Raw genomic sequence first — 14311 nt, 5'->3', positions numbered from 1 at the left:
CCTAAGATTTACATCTGAACCCATAATTCTGACTGCCAGTGCAGGTGGTGAGTCTGCGTGCAGATCTGAGCTGCTGTATTCAACGTAGGGACATAACATCCTTTACATTTTTAATGGTGAAACATGGTGTTTTGTTTAATTCTATTGCACACTGTAGAAGCCCTGCAGAACTGAAATTGTCAACATTTCGAGAATTGTTAGGTACACCTTTCTTATTTTTGGATAGGAATAATGCGATAGAAATGCTTCTAGAATGTTATGAATGTACTATTTCAGGCAAACACTGTCACAAACTCCAGAGAAAATGACACCACATTCTATGCCATGCACATTTTCAGCACATGCAGATGCTGGTATAAGTTTGGTATTAACTGTAATTTGTATCAACTCAGTTTTTAGTTTTGGAGATTGTTGGGATCTAGGGGATGTGAAAAAATGTGAAGAGCTCTAAATTTCCCTAAGTACACAATCCTAATAGTACAATTAGATGAAAGACTTATAGTAGACAAAATATGATCTAACAAATGGGTTATTTGTATTCAGAACACTCAGCCTTGAACAACAGTTGCAGTAAATGTATTTAACTCCTAACAGATGAAAATGCACTATTTTAACGTATTATTTGCAGATTGGATGTGATAATTGCACCGAATCACGTGTCAAAGTTTCCAAAGCAGAAATATTTCACCTGTCTGTATGACATCAACAGCACAAAACCGACTAGCCTGCAATCTAAATACCTGCCTGCAAATACAGATGCATCGACTGTGAGCCCACTAGCACATACTACAACTTTAAATATATACTTTGCATGCTAATCAAATACAAATAAACCCCTTCCAGTGCAGTTGGGTAAAGCAAATAAATCAGAAAAACAAACAGTGAGGAGAGAATCACAAGGCAGGCTCTGGCTAATGCAGAACTATAAAACCTGCTAACTGACAGCTTTGGAGAACTCATCTCCTTGATGGAGAGCAGTAATCATTTTCATTCCAGAGGAGTTCCTTTCAAATGAACCTTGAACAAATAACAAAAAAAGACGACAATAAAAAAGATGCACTGTGAAAGAAAAGCAAAAGACAAAAACAAACAAAACAAGAAAGTGGGATACCTTACTATTAATTTTGGATTTCTTGTCTTTTTGCGCCTTTTTGCCTCTTTTTTCCAGAGCCTCTCTCCTTCCTAAAGCAGAACCCATCTCTGATCAGGCTTGGCACTCGCAGAAATCCCCGGGCCAAAACATCGTCCACATGGCACGGTCTCCCCCCCTCTCACCACAGCAGCACAGCCAGGGACAGAGGGGTGCAGCTTTGCAGGAGACCGCCGGAGAGCTGGAGAGGGGAGGGGCGGGGGGGGGCGCTTCGAGAGGCTGCTCAAACACACAGACCCTTCCTAGCCGGCAGCAGCACGTTCCCCCCTTTTGTCCATTTGTTACACTGAGACAACATTCGGATTCCACTCAGCTGGCTGAGTTCTTCGGGGCTGTCACTCACTCGGCATCACACCCCGGCGCACAGAGAAGGGCTGAGTTATCTGCCTGCTGGCTGGGGGCAGGCGGGCAGCTGCTCAGAGGAGGCGGGATTCAGGTGGAACTCCCCAGCGGATGATTGAAAACAGCTGGATGGAAGTGGCAGGCGAGGCTTGTGCATTGAGTATCTCGCCGTGTGTAGTCAGGTATTCGTGTGTGTGTGTGTGTGTGTGTGTGTGTGTGTGCCTGTCTTTTACACGTCCCGTACCCTGTTTGATAATGTTTTAATAATGTGTTTGTTGCGCGAATGAGCCTGCATTATGTGTCTCCCTGCCTCCCTGAGCTCCTTGGTTTGTGTGTGTGTGTGAGAGAGAGAGAGGGAGGGAGAGAGAGCGTGCGTCTCTGTGTGAGTGACTCTGCATGCAGGTCCATGTGTATCCTTGTGTGTTGGTGCTGGCAGTCTCCAAAAAAAAAAAAAAACCTATATAAATAAAATAAAAAGACTACTGCAGCTGGGTTTTATTATTAACACCTATCGACTAAGAACTATTGTCTACTGTAAATCAAGATCAGAATCTTTGTTGTCACTTAATCATTCAAAAAGCAATCTATTATGCCTCATGCAACCCATCTGCTAAATCTGACAATACATATTCACTGCACCAAGAAAACCGAGCTGATCCCAGGCAAACATTTCCAATTCTCACAGCGGCATACTTATATATACCTCCAATATGGTTGGGTGGATTGATAAGCAAGGAGATGGATGGTTAGATGAACATGATTTTCTTAAATAATTAAAAAAATGTTGTACATAGATGGATGAATACCAACACAGATAGGCAGTAAGTAATGTTATGAATAAAAAGCACCATCGCACAGTAGCTTTATGCATTAATAAAAAGGTCACAGATCCTGTATATATTAAGCACTGAATTTCATTAATAACTCACTGTGTCAATGCAGTAGGTTTTGTATTGCTGAATTATAGTTTTATAATTATAGTTAGAATTATATACAGAATACTTTCCACAAGGAATTAGCATTAGGTAAACAGAAGGACAAACAGATCAGATAGTTCTGCCATCACAGTTTTCCCATCAAAAACTAAAAACTTCAATGATTCTTATCTTAATGCTTTAGTGGAGTGCGTTTCTAACAGAGAGGTCAGACAATTGTTGTATTTCAATTAGTCATTTATCATATGTCTACACAATAGGCTTTACTGGGTAATAAAAGCTGTTACTGCCATAGTTTTATCTCAGGGAAATTATTATAAGGCAATCACATAGAGGCAAATAAATCCACAGCGCTATTAAGAGTACATCCTCAATATTGCATTTATTATTACTGTGCGGCTGTAACGTCACAGCTTAGCTTCAAAACAAGCAAACAGCAAGTCTCAGTCATACTGTAAGTCTTATTTTGAATTCAATAGATAAATCAGTAGCTTTTAAAACTAACAAGACTATAATACTAATACAATACTAATACTAATAATCCAGATAATTATAAAACCATGCATTTGTTAATAATGACAGGCTATGTAATGCTCTGTGATTTGCATTTGTAGCTTTGATTGGGTACAGGCTGGTGTCTCCTTCTGCAATAATGAAAAATGCAGAGAGACGGTAAATAAGCAGGCAAACAACACGGAATACATGTAACCAGAAGTCACGGCCATTATGCAGACACAGCACCGAAATTAGACGCGTATCTGCATATTATTGTTGACAAGGTCAGCTAAAGTAATTTGCCATTGTATCAAAGCAGAACAACAACAAAAACAAATAAAAATAATAAAGTTCCACTACAGATTCCCATTCTGTGTTGGTCTAGTTTTTTTTCCGATGTCAAATTCAAAAAATAGTGCTGTGGAATATTAAAGATTCGTTGTCACTGTTTACGCATCCTTCATTGTCTAGTACAAATGCTGTGCCCTTTAGCGTTTAATGATCTAACACTGAGGACTCAAAACATGATGTAAGCTACATTACCAAATAGTGCATTAATAAGCCTCAGCAGCCTGCACTGTGCAAAATTGCTATGGGAGGTTGCCAACTTGTCTCATTCCCTCATCATTATTTAAGTGTGTATACATTTACTGTCGTCAAGCAACTTAAATGCTCCACAAAGTCACTGCTTTATTCCCTTCATTCAATTTGTAAATCATTTTATTGTCACTATCAGGTGATGTTTTTGTACAGTTTTGTACAAGTTCTACAAAACTGGCTCCTCCAATGCAGTTTTTAACCACACAGTGCGACTGCAGGATGCTGCTCATAATATACTAAAAAGGGCTGATTTCTGCATTAAGATCAGATGTTCACGAACTGTACACCCTTTGTCCCGGCAGAATAAAGACATCTTTTTCCCACCACGTGATCACATGTTCTCCATCTCAAGGGGGTGACTCGCTAGCGGAGTTTTTCCACCCCAGTCCTCCCGGATAAAAAAAAAAAAGGAAAGGAAAAAAAGGAAATACAAAAAAAATGCTGCATCAATTTTCCCCTCACTGAAGAGCAAGCAGGGCATAGAGTACCATTAAAGTAGGCTAATGCTTGACCTGAACAGATGCCATTCAATGGCGCTTTCCACTTTCTGAAAGGGGGTTAGCAAATCGTATGATGCCCAATAAAGGCAGTCAATAAAGTAAATTAAAAACAGTATGTCAATAAGATAAGAGGATTAGCTCTCAAAAAAAAGAGAGGGTCTGCTTCCAGGCATAAAAACCACACTGTTTGGGGAGTGTTTGTTAATTCTGCATCAGAGATCAGCATACAATCATTTGGCATTGTAAAAGACACAGGCCTGCATAAGACCAGCCTCCATTGACCGGATTAAAGGATAGGCTTCTTCCTACTTTGCCCTTTGCCCGAACATGATGAAAATAGCCTTTAAAAAGCAACATTAATGAACAAGTACATCTTTTCATGGCTGTAGATACTGATACACAGTATTTGTTGTTATTGCATAGCTAGATATGGGTATTATCCTTTGTGTGGAAACCAATCACCCCGAGTTCTAATCATGAAAGCACAGCGGGTCTGTAGCACATGGGTATTGAAGAAAGAAAAGAAAAAAAAAAAAGCTAAAATTAATTAAGGGCAGACACCAAGGGAATTTTAAAATCACAGAAATACTTATTTAAATAAAACTTCAAAATTAAGAATAGAACGATAAACAGTGTAATCCATGTATGGCCCATGCAATGAAGAACAAAAGGTGGATTTTTTTATTTTTTAAATGTGTAACGAGTTCCCAAAACACTGACGCTTTACATTTTATCAGACACATGAAGATCCCATGCTGCCTCTGAGACCCCTCCCCTGACTCACACATACATGAACTTTGTAGCTACATAGTGTAATGATTTAGAACTGTTCAATTACCTATCTAACACATGCTTTTCATCTTGTCCAAGCTGGGCTTCCTAATTGACTGACATTAGGACAGTCCCATGGTGGACACAATGAAACTATACACATCCCCAGGAAACAAACCTATGACAATGTTTCTCTTGCACAATCATACAGCAGGGTCCTACTTGTCATTGTCTATTGTTTTGTTTATTTGTATTGTAGGTGTTTCTCTTAAGTACAGGAAATATAAATATACAATTTCACAACTGCATATTTGTACACATGTATATGATTGGCAACTTTTGCACTGTGGGTGTTGCCCTGTTGATTTTTTAGGATAGCCCTGTTGCAGATGTTATAAAGAATTTATATGCATTTATATATAAATATGAACATCCTAGTCAAAAGCTGGCATATCTAACAGAAGACAAAACAACAAATAGAAAGCATTTATAAAGCTTTCTTATGTGGGAATGGAATGATCTAAAAAGCTGGCATTGTTAATATAAATCAGAATAATACAAGTATTCCTAGTTATAATTAAACCCCCTTAACATAGAATTGAAAAAAACATCTATAGTACCGACATTATGGCAAGCCAAAATGTCAATTAGAGATATCTTGAAAATACAATTCAAGATTTCTCAAACTGCATTACAAATGAATTGGAAGTCATTTTAAGATATCTAAAAATGACTTCCTATTAAAATGCTGTATGTTTTGTATGGACTTCCTTTTATATTTGATACACCTTGAAATGGAAGGAAGTCAACTTAAGATTTCTTGATATTGGTGTTCATTTGCGATCTCTGGAATTGATTTTGCGATGGAGTTAGTTTGAGATATCTGCTATTCAATTTAAGATATAGGCCTATGAAATTGTATTTCGAGAGATCTCTAAATGACAATTTATCTTGCCATACCAACATACATGCTGCAAAATGAAGTCCCTTTGTCATTAATGGTTTATACTGTGGTTCCTGTACAAAAAGTTTTTAATTCATAATTTTATTAAAAAAGACAAAGAAGATCTGAAGAACTATAGGCCCATTAGTCTACTTCCCATTCTTATACTAAGTATTTACAACGGTATTAACACATCGCCTTCAAGACACCCTTGACTTTGCACAACCAAGACAACAAGCAGGATTCAGAAGTGGATATAACACGATGCGTCATATATAAGTTGAGAAGTATTGGAAAGATGCAGAGAATATAAGTCATGTTCAACAGCTTTGTTAAATCTTAGATTTAAATCGACAGATACTCGAAATGTTATGTCTACCTTGGACAACAAGTAAGTGCAGACGGAGATATTATGGAAGACATAAAAAAGAATTAAAGTTTGTGCATTTGGAAGAAACGGTACACTCTGGAATGGAAATTTACCAATTTAACTGAAGAGAAAGGTATTTGATCAAAGCATACTACTAGCATTCACTTATGACTGTGAAACCTGGTCACTTAATGCAGAAATGATACAGAAACTGAGGAAGACACAAAGCTGCATGGAAAGATGTATGCTTGGAATAACAAGGTGGAATGGATCCCAAGAGATTTAAAAATACCTAGAAGACGACCACATAAAACTTTGCAGGCATGACATGGATATAGATCAAAACAAATGGAAACATCTTGGGAAGACCCTCATCCAGGAATGGGCTGATTATGATAGCTAATGTTTCATTAGTTTTTAGTTCACTCATATCTCACAGAAGTAAAACTAATAATTCAGTTCAAAAGAGCAGCACAGACAGCAATGTCTGAATGACTAATTGTTCCTGTCCAGGTACGGATTAATTTGCAGCACTGATAAGTAAAGAGATGCCTTTTTGGTGTGAATGCAACACCTCATCTCTCAGGGAAAGCATATCTGGAAGCAGAAAGGAAGAAAAATATTTCCTAACTGCTTAAGGAGGTTATGTCTCTTAAATATTAGCCCTACCAGAAATAACAAGAATAATCAGGAAAAACAAAGAAAAGTCCTCCATTTCAAAAGCTACAGCCTGTAGCTGTAAGTGAGACAGTTTTGGCTTTGGGTTACCTTCATGTCATGGGAAAAAAAGGTTCTGCTTTGAGCAATAGTCACACTATTGTCCCAGAAGGATTTTTGCACCCTTGGTTAAGTTTTAGATTTGTGTTTTCATTACAATCTGTGGCTATTCTTGTACCAAATTTAAAAAAAAAAGCCCAGGAGTACTGAGAGTGATTTGAAATAGTCCCTTTGGAAGACAATGGCATGCACGTGCGCACACACCTTTGTATAGTCTGTACTTTCAATACATCTGTGTGTATGATCTATTCACACATTTACTGAGCACACAGCATTTATTTATATTCATTAAACCACTAAGTACATTAAATAGAAATAAATAAAAAATGTTGACCTACTGAGTTTCTTTTTAATACAATGTAATTATGAAACCCATTATATGTGAGTGCGTAAAACCTTGTCAGATGAAGGTGCAGTGTGCGTATGAAACCATTAACTGACACAGTATATGGGGTTACACAGTTCCAAGGTAATTAACATGGAGGGGAGAGCATTAGAGCAATAACCTTGTTGTACTGCAGCAGCAAGGTTACGACTCCGAGTGCAGCTCTGGCTGTGTCACTACTGCAACACAACACAAAGCACTTTCTCCATCTGCAGCCATTGTCTCCAGCCCTACACAACAAACTACTCCTCTCCAACACCTTCTATGTATTCACTTCTTTTATGTTACATGTATTACACATTTGAGCAACAGCTCCTCCAGTCGATTTTCAGTAACATGGAAAGATATAAATACATTAATAACATGTATTGATTGTTATTATGTCTAGTCGAATGCAAGGTAATCAGTAGTGTGAAAGAGTACAGAGTAATTCATAGCCTGAAAAAGGTAGATTCCTTACACTCTGGCTAATGCACAGTCAAAGGAAGTTTCCATAGAAACCATAATGCATCCAGAAGATAGGAAATCCTCACAATGCCATCCATGTCTGTATGGCCATTATCTGTGCATTGTTAACAAACATTACAGCACTGAAATTGTGTACATTGTTATTTCAATGCTGCATACTGTCAAGTTGTTAATAGTAGATTATGAATGATAAAATAAGGCTTTGTTATTCTCTCTTGTCACGCAACACAATGTAACATTACAAACATATAACCTTCATTCACAGTCCCACTAAGCGTCTCTTCCCATTTGTATCGTCCCCCACCCACCACCACCACACACATACACACACATTTTTTATAGACATCCTGAGAATAGTACTTGACTGATTACCCTACTTCACACGCAAGGAAATTGGACAGTGCGCACACACAATTATCAGTATGGTCAGCAACGGATTCAACACCATGACAATTCAGATCGGAGACCTTTCGGTTGAAGAGAGACAAGTATAGAGTAGAAAAAGGCTGGAAGACCTGGATGCAACACTCAAATCACGAAGACCATTCATTAGCAGTGTTTACAAGCCTCCTTGATGCAGAGGATCTGCAGTTCAAACGACTTGGGAAGGCCTGGAATTCATGCCACCAATAAGAAAGAAGCAGAAGATGAAAAGAAGCAGCAGCAGGAGAAAAAGGAGGAGATGAAGATTTTAAGATTGAATTCATATCGCTTTGACTCCATCTATCTATCTTTGTGGATGTAGTGCTGAATCTTGTGCCACCTTATAAAGGGTTTTCAAAACTAGTCAGCAGAGTAGTGTTTAATGCAACATGCTAGTTCTCTCATATATTTACATAATGGCTTTGCATCCCCACATCAAGTATTAAATGGCATTGAGAAATACAAATAATTGCCTACCTACATGGCCAGAGACATGGTCTCTTGCAAAGCTCTTCAATGCAATTGTCCAAGACAAAATCATTAATTTTGATATTAGAGAGTGATTTAGAATTAGATGATCTATTGTAACAGTTTTTGCAGAAAATGTGAAGGGTATTTAAATTTTAAAATATGGTTTCTTTCTTGTGCCTCATATGTAATTGCATTTCTGTGTTTGAAGGGGTCAGGGCTGGAGTCAAAAGTAAGATATTATAATATAGTCAATTGCTCTATTTCTCTTTTAACTTGCCTATAATCACAAAACCTCTCTCATGTTGAATTAAGCTATAAAAGAGATTATACTGCAAATAACTGATGAATCTCCACCTCTTCCTTTTATTCATGTGGCAGAAAGCAATGCAATCCAACACTGTTCATTTGGCTTCGGAGAATAGACTCCAGTACATGTACAATGTAATAAACTGCCACTAGATTAATTACCTCAATCTAGAAATTGATGAAATCAGACTTTGGCCACACTGACCACAGCACAGGTCACAATAGTCTGAGCAAATGCAACATCACAACATCAGACGTATCACTATCTGAATACCAGCGAGAGCAAACAGGTCATACACAACATAATCCATATAATACCAACAAGCCTCACAGCTCACACAAGGACAAAGAAAATTAAAGAATGAAAAAGAGAAAGAAAGAAAACCTTTTTATATATATCAGTGGGCAAGTTTAGAACACCCTACTGTAACTGGGAACTGTGCGTAACTGTCAAAACAGACAATGTATTGATTTCTATTTGTGTAAATGACTTCAACATCCCACAGAAACTGCTTCTTTAAAATTGAGAAAAATGAACACATTGTCACAAATGGTAAAATGTATTTTTATGCCCATAATACTGCAACAGCAGGGAGGAAGCTGGTTTGGCCAAAGTTCATATTCTATGAAGACAAAGACGCCAGACATGCCCACACCTCCTGCTCGTTATTCTGAATGAAAGGGACATATGAGATCAATTTCCCAAACTTAGAATTTGTAAACCACAGCTGAAACAACTAAAAGGAGGTTGTAGTGTTTTTTTTTGTTTTTACCTTTGTATGAAGTTTAGCCAACTGTTTGTCATCCAGGTGGCTCTGCGTATACACCCGTCTCTTGTAACGAAACTAGAGGGGAGAAGAAGGAAAAATACTTAAGTTTTAAATTTCAAGTCCCTTGAACAAAGGTATAAAAGTACTCAAACTGTATTATTATAATTCAGAATACAAGAACATTCACACAAAAATCCTATCTTTCAATGATATATGGAAGTCATTTGAAGTTGAAACAAAATACACAAAATGAGCAAAATCGAAATGAAATCCACACATGGAGTGAATACTCTGCACTCAATTTTTCTCATCAACTCTGGATGACTGGTGAATATGCAGAAGTTATTAGACCAACAGTGGTGAATTAAATAGGAAATTACTGCATCGCTTACTTAAATGCTAATAGACACTTACTGTCCGAAGAGAAATCGGGAAACTAAATTAAAGTATATAGAATAGAAAACCCCAATTAGAAAATGTTGAAATGTTATCTCAATATTATTTTTTTAACCCCAGAACTGTCGTCTTATTTTCCTGAACACATTAGTCTATGCAACACCATGGGCCTGAGGTTGATCAAATATTGATATGTGGGTTTAGTCATGATATTTAGGCATGACCCCACTGTTTTATTTACAAGTATGTTAGTTTTTAGTTTTAATCTATGTATGGGGGGTTACAAGGATTGTGAGTGAGAAGATCAGCTTTAAGTATGTTACATAACTTATAAACATATGTAGTGCCACTACTCACTTTGCAACTTTGGGAAATCAGCTCATGTGTTCTTGTACTCTGTACACTGCACTTATTAAAAGTTAAATGCAGAGACAGACAAAGAGAATAGAAATCAGGAAGACAGATAGACCTGTGATTTATTCTAGACATCCAGACACAGAACTCTATGAATAAATGAAACCTGATTGTCTGCAGTCATTATCTGCCATTTGTAAAAATCAAACTAAACAAATGTACTGTTGTAGAAATTGCAGTCAAAATCCACAAGCTTTCACAAGTGTGTAACATTCTCATTACCGACTGTAATGAATCTGATTCCCTTCATTAGCCTTTATTCTCAAAAGACAATAAAAGGCTTTGTGGCACAACAGGTAAACCTTCATTACTTGTGGCTCGCTCCAGAAATCCTCCAGTTGGTACATATGGAACGGAAAGGGTAAGTATAGCAGTCATGCAATAAGCAATCAAGTGTTTCAAGTAATTGCAGTATTCTTCTGAGTTAAATTCTATGGTATCAAGAGGGATTTTATCATGACATTCTGGAAAGATCACATCATAAAAAACATCAATAAAAAACAAAAATGAAAACACAAAGAAAAGATGAATGATAAACTCTGGACTCTGTGGGTTTTAAAAAGTGGAAAACAATCGTAGTAGAATGCACTGAGTTGAACATAATGCGAGTTTGCACTCATTCCCACTTAATCAAAGCCCGGGGCAGGGCAGCGGCGATGTCTTTGTAGAGGTCAGGTCCTCCTGTGTCATGTCATGTGACTGCAAAGATGGGATCAAATGGGATCGATACACACAATGGTGTAGTCCATCCTCTCAAGACCTGCCGTACATTACCTGCCATCTTTTGCAAACAGTACATTTATTTTGGCATTTATTTATTTAAAATGGGATTACATTCCATTGTACGTTCTACAACTGCATTCCAGAACCTTCCACTCCTTCCATGGCTACTTAAAATACAACTCAACTAACTTTGTATGTTCTATTCCTATTTATGATATATATATATATATATATATATATATATATATATGTATGTATATATGTGTATATATATATATATATATATATATATATATATATATATATATCATAAATAGGAATAGAACATACATAATATATATAATATTGTGTTCCCAGATGGGTCATCCAGGTAATTTTGTGTGGATAATGTGGAAAAAGGTGTTATTAAAAACACATCATCCTATCAAATGCAATGCCCATATTTAAGCAATACCCCACCCTCAATGTCTGGAATTCCCATATTCTCCAGTAATTTCCTCTGATTAATAACCGTGTTCAAGTAATGCCCGAAGGAAACCCCGGCAGCTCTGTGCTGATGTTTTTCATGCCACAGTGCTTATTTAGAGCAAATGCTAACCACTTACAGACACAAAACAATAACAACTTCAATTATCTGTCAATCATAAAAGGAATATTAGATCCAAGCCTGTAACATATTGTGTTATTACTAATCTGCTGCTCACTTTAAATTAAATAATAATCATCATTATCACCGTTAAATAATACAGTAGAAATAAAGCAAAGGGAAGGTGTGTTCATTTATTTGCATACTGTAAACCATATGTTCCAATAAAATGCATCAAAATATACAATGAGAAATGCTTCCTGAGGTGAAAATACTTAACAAATGAACAAATGCTCATGAAACGCTGCAAATTTAATATATCATTATTAAATGTGTAAATAAGTATAATTAAATGTATATAAACAGGGAAAAATGTCAGTTCAAATGGAACACTTTAAGCAGCAGATTACATTTGAATAATGAGTCACATGACTTCCTCTTCGTTAAAATCTAATACTTTTCTTAAACTGATGCAGAGAGCTACAAATTACATAGTTGGGGTGGAAAAAACACAGATACATATGTGCAAAGGGTTTTATTAATTCATGTGAATGCTTTGAATTGATATAGAAACCCCTGCCCAAAATAAACTGTCTGCAATTAGAAACCAAAATGATAAAAAATTAAATAATTCATGATTAAACCACTAATAATGTGTGTAAATGGCTTACAAAATCATAGTCACTTTTGTGCCCATACATTAAACTTGTTTTATTTGATTGTATATTCTCGTGTTACAAATATTTTGTTTCTTTCAAGCCTCTGCTGTGGCATTAAAAACTGTAATGCTTTTCTCTCCTGTGTGTGGGTCGCTATACAGGAAGTGATTAAAGGGCACTCGTCTGTGGAATCAACTCTTGATACAATCAAAACACAATGAAGAATGAACAAAGATGACATGCTCAAACTGCACTGGGTTGTGTGAAAAAGGACACTATATGAGTTGGAATTCACTTTTTCAAAAACAAGTTCATCAGAGAACATCAGTTTTGTTCCTATTCATCAGAAAATGCTTGGAAAAGTCAATCTCGGTGTTAGTCAGTACAAGCACAAGGGACACTGACAGGTGAAAGGTGGTAGGAATTAATGATGAAAATTAGCTACCCTGTTTAAGGGCAATGCAGAAAGGAAGCCAATGCAAATGCTTGATAGCGTGAGTCTAAACTTAGAAAGAATAGGTGGCCTACCTCGAGGTAAGGGACAGGGGTAATGGAGGGCAGTGGGTATTCCTTTAATAGTCGCTCCTCGTCCAAGAATTTTCCTGCCTTCCCATTGTAGGCTGGCTGAAAGAGTCCATAATTCAGCACATCCTTCAGACTCTGATTCAGAGTACATAAAATCCGCTGCTTAGAGGACCACACTGGGGCCTCTGTATTGAACTTCAAGCATTTCTAGAGGAGAAAAACAAAGATTGCAAATCAGTGTTTCTCATCTTCAGTTATTGCATCTTACACACGGGGGAAAAAAAACATCTCACATTCATTATTATTATTGTCATAATGCAGGCTGCAACTGGGCAAGGACATGAGTCCATATAAATGATTCCATATAAATTAAGTAGATCTCTGGATGCTATCCAATGATTTTCCCTGAACTAGGTGAGCACAGTGTTTACTTCGAGCACAAGTAAACATATTCTCTCCTGACACTGAGTAATGCAATTCAAATGCAACAGTATTTTATGGCTAAAAACATCAAACCGTTTTTTCCTGACAGATTGCACACACCATTTTGAGTTACAACTGAAAAATTAACAACTGCTGAGATTGAATACCTGTGATATTCTTACTGCCTGACCATTTTGTAAGTATACAGAGTTGTAAAATGCTCATGGCTTCTCCAAAAATGTTTTCATATCATATATATACACAGTTTTATGTAATCTAGCCCTTGGTCTCCCAAATCACGTTTTACTTATTCACTCATACACATCTGTATAACAACATTTACTGTATAATGTTGATAATGTACAAAATACACAGTTTTCAAGTAGGATGTAATTGTATGTGCTATAGATACATTGTTTAATTAGTTAAGCTAGTTTTAAATTTAAATTATTATTTGTGAACAAGTTACATGTATTTTGTTGATGTTCTTGGGGAAAAAATGTTTAGGATATAGTCTACATTAAATGAAAAAACGATTTAATAATTTTTGTAAGATAATGTGACTGGAAACCAAAAGAAAGGACTAATATGATGCATTTTATTACTGGTAGGCCTACAGTATTAATTTGCCTGGGGACTGCAAATTGTGCAGTGTGTGTGTGTAACAAATTTAACAACTTTCAGTGTAGCTTCTAATCTTCTTAGCAATGGAAAAAAGCCCACTAATGTATCACTGTTCATATGACAATTGATTGGATGACTAATGTTATCAATGATTACCTTCCCATTACATAATCACCATAAAATCAATTTGATGATATCCCTGCCTGGTGTCCTTGTATAAAGTGAAGTTTTGCAAAACAGATTAGAATAAATAAT

At 36.6% G+C, this 14311-nt stretch overlaps 1 protein-coding gene across 1 annotated transcript in view; it reads right to left on the bottom strand.

Annotated features, from left to right (window-relative positions):
• The window catches only part of shank3a (SH3 and multiple ankyrin repeat domains 3a), a 385335-nt gene that overhangs the window by 235058 nt on the left and 135966 nt on the right, over positions 1-14311 (bottom strand). The window contains exons 4-5 of the mRNA XM_066724020.1: positions 13013-13216; positions 9710-9781 (exon numbers count right to left, since the gene is read on the bottom strand). Of these exons, the coding sequence (XP_066580117.1) occupies positions 9710-9781; positions 13013-13216 (276 nt within the window). The remainder of the gene's footprint in view (positions 1-9709; positions 9782-13012; positions 13217-14311) is intronic.

Source organism: Amia ocellicauda, chromosome 15 (genome assembly GCF_036373705.1).
Source record: "Amia ocellicauda isolate fAmiCal2 chromosome 15, fAmiCal2.hap1, whole genome shotgun sequence".
NCBI lineage: Eukaryota > Metazoa > Chordata > Actinopteri > Amiiformes > Amiidae > Amia > Amia ocellicauda.
Note: the sequence above shows the minus strand (reverse complement) of the source record. Positions and strands in the feature narration are given on the sequence as shown.